The sequence below is a fragment of the Bidens hawaiensis genome, unplaced genomic scaffold, assembly GCF_021521415.1.
Source record: "Bidens hawaiensis isolate Kalapana, Puna unplaced genomic scaffold, B.hawaiensis_p1.1 tig00129759_1, whole genome shotgun sequence".
Lineage (NCBI taxonomy): Eukaryota > Viridiplantae > Streptophyta > Magnoliopsida > Asterales > Asteraceae > Bidens > Bidens hawaiensis.
This window is the reverse complement of record NW_027504833.1, coordinates 1-9,744: the sequence shown is the minus strand read 5'-3', so window position 1 is coordinate 9,744 and position 9,744 is coordinate 1. Positions and strand designations below refer to the sequence as shown.

At 39.3% G+C, this 9,744-nt stretch overlaps 1 protein-coding gene across 1 annotated transcript; it reads left to right on the top strand.

The window, feature by feature from the left end:
- Positions 1 to 247: 247 nt before the first annotated feature.
- On the top strand, positions 248 to 3,109 carry LOC143608306 (squamosa promoter-binding-like protein 13A). Its single transcript, XM_077083367.1, has 3 exons — positions 248 to 659; positions 1,291 to 1,421; positions 2,240 to 3,109. The coding sequence occupies exons 1-3, from the start codon at positions 283 to 285 to the stop codon at positions 2,839 to 2,841; spliced, it is 1,110 nt and encodes a 369-aa protein (XP_076939482.1). The 5' UTR covers positions 248 to 282; the 3' UTR covers positions 2,842 to 3,109.
- The last annotated feature ends 6,635 nt before the right edge of the window (positions 3,110 to 9,744 follow it).

The window sequence follows — 9,744 nt, the reverse complement described above, 5'->3', positions numbered from 1 at the left end:
CCTTATTTTAAGGACTCTGAATGCTTTTTTTCTACTTAAAACCATTTAATTAATATTCATTCTATTCTATTCTGTTCTGTTTTTTTCTTGGTTTCTTTTAGAAATTGACAGTTGAAAAAAAAAACAGTTATTCAAAACCCATGTCATAAAGCTCACTAGGGTCTTTGTTTGTTCTTGATTTCAGAACTTCAAAATCAAAAGAAAAAAAATTACCATCTTAATTGATTGAAAAGCCAAGGGTGGGTCAAAAGATTATAAAAGATAAAGTCTTTGAAAGTGATTATGGACTGGAATTTGAAGATACCCTCTTGGGATTTTGCCGAATTCGAACACGGGTCCATGCCAAATATCGATTCGGGTAACAACGGGTCAAGTAGTTTGAACTTTTCTGTGGATTTAAAGCTTGGTCAAGTGATTGATTCAGGTTTAAACCTGAAACCTGCATCATCAAAGATGGCTTTATCTCCTTCGGGTTCCTCGAAGCGGGCCAGGCCCGTTAATAATGTTCAGGGGGCTAATTGTCTTGTGGATGGGTGTAAAGCTGACCTTGGTCAATGCAAAGAGTATCACAGGCGCCATAAGGTTTGTGAAGTTCATTCAAAGACTCCAGAGGTTTCTATCAATGGTCACAAGCAGCGGTTTTGCCAGCAGTGTAGTCGGTATGGCTTTCCATTGTTTCAACTTGTGTGTATATTGTTCTTGGTTTGGTTCTTATGATTCTTGTTTAGGAGTGTTTGGATGCACGTTTTGGAACCGAAAACCGATTTTTATTTGGTGAAATGATGTGTTTTTAATAAGCAATTTGAGAGTGCCAATTTCAAGAATTACAATTTATCCTTAACCTGAATAAGTTGTTTGCAATAAGCTGATTATTTATAAGCATAAGTTGTTCAAATTGAGGTTTTCAATATTGTTACTTTACTCTAATTGTAGTTTCTTCATATTTGATTTTGAAATCAAGATAGTAGTTATTTTGGTAAATCAAGATTGTAAATCTTTAGCATTTTGTTTGGATCACCTGAATGTTTATTTTTTTTAACTTTCATGGTGGAAGTATGTGGTCCAGTGTACTTCAAAAGGTTATGTTCTATAATGTAAATAAATATAAAATAAAAAATTGTCATTGTTAGTGCTTCCACGAACATTTTCTCTTTCTTTCTTGATTTAAACACAATGCTCAATTCATGTTGTTAGTATTTAATTGATTTTAGCATGAAAAGTATCTAATTTGACTATTAAAAGTCAACTGTGGAGTCTTTATTGTACTAAAACTTGTAACTTATTTTGTAGATTTCATTCACTAGAAGAATTTGATGAAGGAAAACGAAGCTGCAGAAAACGTCTTGATGGACATAACCGTAGGAGAAGAAAGCCTCAGCCCGATACTGCACGTGCTGCAGGTCTTTTCTCCACTCACCAAGGTTGTTGCAAAAATTAGTTACGGGTGGATCGGGTAATAGGTCATTTTTGTTACGTGTCGAAACGTGTCAGGTCATTTGATCTGTAATCACCTTCTTGTCCTTCTTAAATTACTTTGAAATTAATTAGTGAGTTGTGATTAAAGTAGTTAGTCAGTTGTGGGGGGGGGGGGGGGGGGGGGGGGCGCATCGGTCGGTTTAGACTCCAAACGAGCCAAAACAAAAGTTGACTTTGGTTCTTTCGGTGTTCACAACGGGTTCGGTTTCTTCAGTTTTGCCATTTGTTGGGCTTGAAATCCTTGCGACCAAAAATATGGCACAAGATAATGAAACTAGGCCTGGAAATTTTGGACCAAGTTTTTTTTTAGTTATTGACTAATTGATTATAGACATTTAGGTCTAAAATTTTTTAACTATACCATTTATTAGTTTCTCATAAATTACTTAAAAAAAAATCAAAATTCGTATGTTCAATAGTAAAAGTCAGTTTTTTTCGGTTTTCACGGGTTTGATTCGGTTATAAATGTCGGTTCCAATTTTTTTAGTTTTTGGTACTACTTAACCCGCCAGAACTCGAACTGGAAATTTGGATTCTACAAAAAACACAAAACCAAACCGTTGGTTTTGGGTTGGCTATCAGTTACTTCGGTTCGGGGGTCGGTTATTTCATGCACACACCTAGTAGGTTGTATGCATTAAAAAATAGACTTTTGGGCAATTGAGCGACTTTCAACCCTTTTGACTACCAAAGTGACCCGTTATTCATAACGGGCTGATGAAGATAATTTACGTGTATTAACAATCATTTTGGCTTATTTTAGGTACAACAATGTTTCAATTTGCAAGTCCACACGTATACCAAACCACAACTCTCACGAACCCACTATGGACGGGCATGGTCAACTGTGAATCTGAACCCACATACTCAACCCGGGCCCACAGACAAAACGCATATCCAGAATCATCATCTTCGGGCTCCAAAAAAGTAACCGGGAAGCAGCAATTCAGCCTTTTTGATAACAACTGTTCGGGTTCACACCTTAGACTAAACCACGAATCGTCACCGCCAAAAGCCTGTCACCAGCAACTTATAAGTTTTGAAGGTAATAATAATAATAATAATAACAGCTATGATAAGCTGTTCTGTGACGGGTACTCGCCACCGGCTCGGGTGGTGCAGCCGGTGGTGCCATCGGACTGTGCTCTCTCTCTTCTGTCATCATCACCATCACAAACATCATGTACAACTTTGAGCCATGTGATGCACCAACCTAACTCATTTACTGCAACACCTAACCCATTGGACCATGGTGCGGGTTATGGTGGTCTGGAGTCGATTATGGATCGTAATCATAGTCGTAATCATCATCATGCATCGCGTGATAGTGGTGCTCCTCAAACACTTCCATTCTACTGGGAATGAGTGTTTATATACTTGAAGTGATAAGTTCTACTCGAGTGAGATCCGATTTGATTAGATTCGATTCGATTGAGTTTAGCTTTTGATTTTGATTTGTAGTTGATGTTTTTATTCATTCTTATGTGTTCATTTCTATGGTATGGTAGGAATTCAACATTTTTATTTTTGTTCTTGGTTGAACTTGAAATTTGTTAAAACCTTGATTTAAATTCTTGATGAGTTTTGTGTCATATGTTTGTGTTAATTCTTTTGATATAGCTTGAATAATCTTAGCATTGAGATCAAACAAAACACTTTAAACATGAATTATAACTCAAAAACCTCTATTACAACTCTCAATTCATAACCCTAGACTTGATTATGTATTTATATTGTTAACTTAACTTAGTTATCATGAACTCTAAATAACCCTTTGGTCATTTAGAAACTCATTAAAGACCTTAAACCCACATTAAGCTACAACCAACTAGTTGAAACTACTTGAACTTTACACCCTCTAACTTACATCTTGAACTTTTTCCTCAGGCTAAACATCAATTAAGCCAACACATTTAATTACTTAAAACTCTCTGGAAAAAACATTTATAAGATTCTCAATAGCAACTTGTACATATTGGTTGTCAATTTTAAGTGTCGTATATTTTTAATTTTTTTCTTTTATCTATCTCGTATGTTGAGTACATAACATTGCTCTATGTGTATGTTTTATAATATAGAATAAGCAAATACAAGATAGTAAAACAGGCTCAGCTATTATTCTTTGAGAAACAAATGTAAATCTACACTTATTTAGTTAATAACATAATGGAAAGTGAGCAACTGATTTCATAGACATGTTGATAATCTCCTAATGTAGTTTTATAAGCCTACAAAAATCAATAAGAACATGATTAATACGATGACTTTTAGAGGACATATATTATTAATTAGACGAAGTATATGAATATTAATAGATGGTCAAACATGTTTATTTTAATTAGTTAGGTTGTGCTGAACTCTCGACCACCAAGTCGAAAAACACGTTATTTACACGTCGGATATCACTTAGGAGCATAATAGTTAATACATCACTTAATTAATTATAAGATACTAGCTTGAGGCCCATGTATTACACGGGTAAGAGGGGGCGGGGCACTGCGTGAGGAGCTCCCATCACGCGTGATGGGAGTGTTGGTACATGTTTGTCAGTAGTTCATAGTCTTGTAATTGTAATCGAGTCTGTATTGTAATTGTGTATTTGATTATGTTTTTGTTTGTGTAACTAGCGAAGTTGTCAACAAGTTCGCTCAGGCGAACTTGTTGAACAAGCGAAGTTGTCAACAAGTTCGCTCAGGCGAACTTGTTGAATATGCGAAGTTACAGACAACTTCGCCTGTGGCGAAGTTGTCGTGTATATATTGATTGTTACAGCCGAATCGTCGAGGTTAAGCAGTTTAGGGTTTCAGTCAAGTGTTCGAGTTTAAGCAGACGTGTTTGCTAGTTCCAGTGTCTGTAATAGTGACTACGAGTCACGTGTTCGGTTAATAATATTACGTGTTTGATTCATTGCTTGTGTTATTCTTTATCTACACTCGTAATCTACCTACGCAGGGATTCCGCACCTGCGTTGTTAGAGAACATCCCGTGTACGATCCGTTCCAGGAACCTACAATTGGTATCAGAGCCAATCGGCTCGATTGTGAGGTTCGGGATTTCACGCGGGTGTAGTTTCGTCTCGTTTGACCTATTCGCGAGACGTATTTTTGTTGGGATTGTGTTCTACTAGTGCTTGACAGTCATTTTCAAGCCTTAGCATTGATCGGGAGCTTCTGGTTTGAAGAAAACAGATCTGGAAAAACTTCCAGGTTCATCGGGCGAACTTGCTGATCTTCAGGCGAAGTTGTTGAATTCAGGCGAAGTTGCCGTCACTGGAATTAGGGTTTTTGGCGAAGATATAAGGTTTGGCGAAGTTAACCACAACTTCGCTCAACTCATAAGTTCGCCTTAGCGAAGTTATCCGCAACTTCGCTTCACACTTAAGTTCGCAGATTTCATAAGTTCGCCTTAGCGAAGTTTTCCACAACTTCGCTTACTACCCAAGTTCGCTCAACTCATAAGTTCGCCAGAGCTAAGCGAAGTTAACTTTAACTTCGCCAATTCAAGCGAATTAAAGACCTCAGCGAAGTTCTCTGTTCAGCGAAGTTGACCTTCAAGCGAAGTTATCCTTAACTTCGCTTACTGAGCTGTTTTAATATTTTCTTGTTTTTTTTTCAGGTTTTTCAGGTTTTACAAGGATGTCGTCTATCAACATCTCCGATTTGGTCAAGATGGAAGTTGAGGCAGGGTCAGCCACTAAGGCCCCGAGGTTGATGAAGGGAACAGACTTCGTGGCATGGAAGGATAGATTCATCCAGTACATTAAATATCAGGATGCCAAAATGTGGGTGTGCATTCAAGATGGATACGTTCCTCCAACCATGCAATACGAAGGACGTGACGTGGTGAAGAAGTACAGTAAAATGGAGGACGAAGAAAAGAAAATGTATGAGGCCGAGAGCAAGGCCCATGCAGCGATAACAATGTCACTTCCTCAAGAAGTTCTCCATACGTTTCGAAAGTACACTTCTGCAAGAGAGCTTTGGGATGCTCTGGAAAACAGATTCGAGGGGAACGTAGGTATCCGTGCCTCAAAGATTAAACTCTTGAAGACCCAGTTCTCCGTCTTCAAATATTTGAAGAATGAATCTTTGGATGATATTATCACCAGATACTATCATCTAATGACAGAGCTTAGCAATTATTCGATTGCCTACCGAGAAGAAGAGATCGTCGAAAAGCTTCTCGATGCTCTCCCACCGAAGTGGGAAATGTACACCGTCCTTATGAGGGAAGACAGAGACTTTCCTAACGTTGATTTGGAAACTGCAGTAAACAAGCTCAGAACTTATGAGCTCAATATGGTTCGAAAAGAAACACCAACAGACCAGATACAAGACCCTGGTATGTATGGTGCAAAGATTAACTCAGGCTCAAGTTCGAGACCTGAATCTGCAGCTTTTTACTCAAAAGGGGAGTCAGGTCCCGACTTTCCTCATGATGGAAACGTTTCTGTAAACACGAATGGTGATGTATGTTTCGTTGCTGGAGGATCTAGTACTTCAAAGCCTCAAGCATCCACAAGTAGTTTTTCTGTAAATGCATCAAGCAATAATTATACCAAGATGCCTATGAGTGTAAAATCTGCTGAAGAGCAGTTTGCTGTCTATGCTTCATTTATTGCTTCCTACGAAAACTACATCCAGGGGAAGATTGTGGACCCTGCTGTTCTGGATGAGGATTATGACCAGATCGATGCTGATGATCTGGAGGAGATGGACTTGCAATGGCAAATGGCCATGATAGTGAGGCGAGTCAAGCGTTTCATGAATAAAACGGGGAGAAAGTTCGTTGGTGGTCGGCCCGGGTTCGACAAGTCCAAGGTAAGGTGCTACAATTGTCAACAGTACGGGCACTTTGCCAAGGAATGCAGAAATGAGAGGGTTGAACGTGGACAAGGTCGACCTACACAACACTCAGGAGTTAACAGAGAGATAAATGCCATGTTGACCAGAGAGGCAGGAGAGTACAACTGGAATCAACGCCCAAGTGGTTCTGGTGAACAGGCTAACATGGCTGAGACTGAAGCTGAAGAATGTGAGAAGGTTGAAGAAACAGAGAAAGCGAATGAAGAAGAAACCGCTTTCATGGCAAATGACAAGGATAATCGCTCCGAGGTAAGCCTTAAGACTGTTTGTACTAGTTGTGAGAATTTGTCTGAGCAACTCACAACGATAACTGATCAGTATGTCAAATTGGATGCTGAATTTAAAACGATTAAAGAAGATCACCATTTTACTAAAGCCAGAGAAAACAGTTATAAAATTAAAATTAAGGCTTGTGAAAAAGACATTCAAAGTTTAAAAACCAAACTTGCTGAGAAAGTAGAAATTATTGATCTTAGTTATGAAGTTTTGGAAGAAAAAACTAAAGTGATTGCTGATCGGGATAAACAGATTGCTGACCACCAGGTAAAGGTGGTGGAACTGAACCGCAAACTTGAGCAGTTCAGGAATTCCTCGGCCATCCTTGATCACCTCGTGAGTGATCCAGGTACCTCTGCAAAGAGGGGAGGAATCGGATATCACGAAGTTCCACCACCCTTTAACCACAATTATACTTATAATCCAAGTGTTCAGAAATCTGTCGATTTCGAAGTTCCTCAGACAACTCCAATCAAGATTACAAAACCAAGTGTTAGCTGTGGAGAAACAAGCTCGAATGTTTCTAGTGTGAATATTTCTGTATCAAGTCCAGTCTCATCAGATTCGGATATGTTGTCCGAATCTGGTCAGACAAAAGAGAAGGTAGGTTTACCCACCGATGGAGATAAAAATGAAGTAGCTAAAAATAATACTCCACTCAATCCGTACGTCCCACCTTATGTGAGACAAACGGATAGTAAAACTGCCTCTACATCCAAATCAACATTTGACAAGAAAGTGGAGAGACGATGTTGCTTTAGATGTAACAAATTAGGGCATTTAGTTGCAGACTGCCCTCTGAAGCCGAGATTCAGAGGTGTGAGGCCTAACAAAACTGAGAATAAGCGTAATTTTGTAAATGCTAAAATTGGAAACTTTTCAAATGTCAAAAATGTACCTAATTCAAGTTTTCATAAATACAAACCTCAGTTTTTCAACCAAACCACAAGATATAACTCTTTCAATTCTCATAGGTTTGGAAGGCATTACACTCAATCTGCAGGGAGATTCCCTAACAGGACGTACAGAAATTATCCTGATGCTAACTTGAGAAAGCCAGGATACGGGATGTATCGATCCAAGACCAATTGGTCTTGGGTCCCAAGATTCTAACTCTTTGTTTTATGGTGCAGGAACAGTTGAACAGGGCTGCAAACAATCTTTGGATTGTAGATAGCGGCTGTTCCAGGCACATGACAGGCAACAAACACTTGTTGCAAGACTTAAAACCTGTTCAGGGAGCTAGAGTTAGTTTTGCTGGTGAAAGCGGTGGAAGGATTACCGGAAGAGGAACTGTGTCGAATGGGAGAATGACACTTGAAAATGTAAACTTTGTGGAGGAATTAAAGCACAATCTGCTGAGTGTGTCGCAGATCTGTGATAAAGAATACACTGTCCATTTCACTAAGAATGAAGCGATTGTATTGAAGCCTGGTTTTCATATACCAGAAGAATGGATAGTAATGAAAGCTCCACGTGAAACGAATACATACGTGATGGATATGAGGTCTACTGAAATGGCCACCGGAGAATCATGTTTAATGACAAAGGCAAGCGAATCAGAATCAGAATTATGGCACAGGAGAATGGGACATATTCATCTTCGTAAGATGAACTTCATTGTCAAAAATGGGCTTGTGATGGGCGTTCCCTTAAAGAGTTTTAACTTTGAAGATAAATGCATAGCGTGCAAGAAGGGAAAACAACACAAGAAAAGCCATCTCACCAAGACGATCAACTCAATTGCTGGTACTCTAGAACTACTTCATATGGATCTCTTCGGTCCGGTGAATGTACAAAGTCTAGGCGGGTACTTCTTACTGCTTGGTGATAACTGATGATTACTCGCGATACTCGTGGGTATATTTTCTGAAAACGAAAGACGAGACGACTCAGATGGTAAAGAATCTCATTACAAAAGTCGAGAATGTCATGAGTAAATCAGTTAAATTCATCAGAAGCGACAATGGGACAGAGTTCAAGAACTTTGAGATGGAAATCTTTTGTCTACAGAAGGGTATTGAGCATCAATACAGCGCTCCGTATACGCCACAACAGAACGGAGTAGCTGAAAGGAAGAACCGAACGTTGATTGAAGGAGCCAGAACTATGCTGGCAGACTCAAAGCTTCCTGTGATGTTCTGGGCTGAAGCAGTGGCTACAGCCTGCTATGTTCTGAATCGGGTGTTAACAGTTAAGAGACTTGGAAAAACTTGTTACGAGCTTATGCACGGTAGGAAGCCCAACTTGTGCGGTCTTGAACCATTTGGTTCTCCTTGTTCGATTTTGAAGACTAACTTGAAATTTGGTGAAGTAGCCGATGAGGGAATCCTAGTCGGTTATGTTGTTGGGACTCCCAACAGACGGGTCTTCAATACGACAACTTGCAAGGTGGAGGTGGTTTGTAACACCGACATTACTAGTTACCAACCGCCAAAACCAAGCAATGGACCTGCTGAGCTGTTTGACTATGTTAAACTTTTTAAGTCGTTTAACGTACCTAATTTGGAAATTGCTGAAGAAGACGAAAGAGTTGTGACGAAGATGATATTTGATGAGGAAGAGGAGCTAGTGCAACATCAGATGACAGAAAAATCTCAGCCTTCCACATCAAACTCTATTGATACCCCTGCGGCCTCAACTGAAGATGAGTTTATTAATCCTTTTCACTCTCAGCCTGAAACTACCATAGATGAGATCTCTTCAAACTTGGAAGAAAATTTACATGTCGGTGCTGTTCCGACCACGAGAATTCACAAAGATCACCCTTTGGAGAATGTTATAGGTGACGTGTCCTCGGGTGTACAAACCAGAAGTAGCTTGAATGAGCACACCTGTGTTTATACAAGCATTAAAGATACAGGTATTATGAATGAATGTTTGTACTCTTGCTTCATAAGCCAAATTGAACCGAAGAATTATCAAATGGCTTTGAAGGACAGCTCGTGGGTCGAAGCTATGCAAGAAGAGTTGGCTCAGTTCGAGAAAATGGAAGTTTGGACTTTGGTCGAAAAACCAAAGAATGTGCATGCTATAGGCACGAAATGGGTGTTCAAGTGCAAGAGAGATGATAAGGGAATTATTGTGAGAAATAAGGCGAGGCTGGTTGTTAAAGGTTTTTAATCAG

What these genes read in the sequence shown, in the direction of transcription:
- LOC143608306 (XM_077083367.1), top strand. Translation starts at nt 283, where the DNA reads ATGGACTGGAATTTGAAGATACCCTCTTGGGATTTTGCCGAATTCGAA. An exon ending in TTTTGCCAGCAGTGTAGTCG is followed by an intron (nt 660 to 1,290) that starts GTATGGCTTTCC and finishes CTTATTTTGTAG; the next exon opens with ATTTCATTCACTAGAAGAAT. An exon ending in TCTTTTCTCCACTCACCAAG is followed by an intron (nt 1,422 to 2,239) that starts GTTGTTGCAAAA and finishes GGCTTATTTTAG; the next exon opens with GTACAACAATGTTTCAATTT.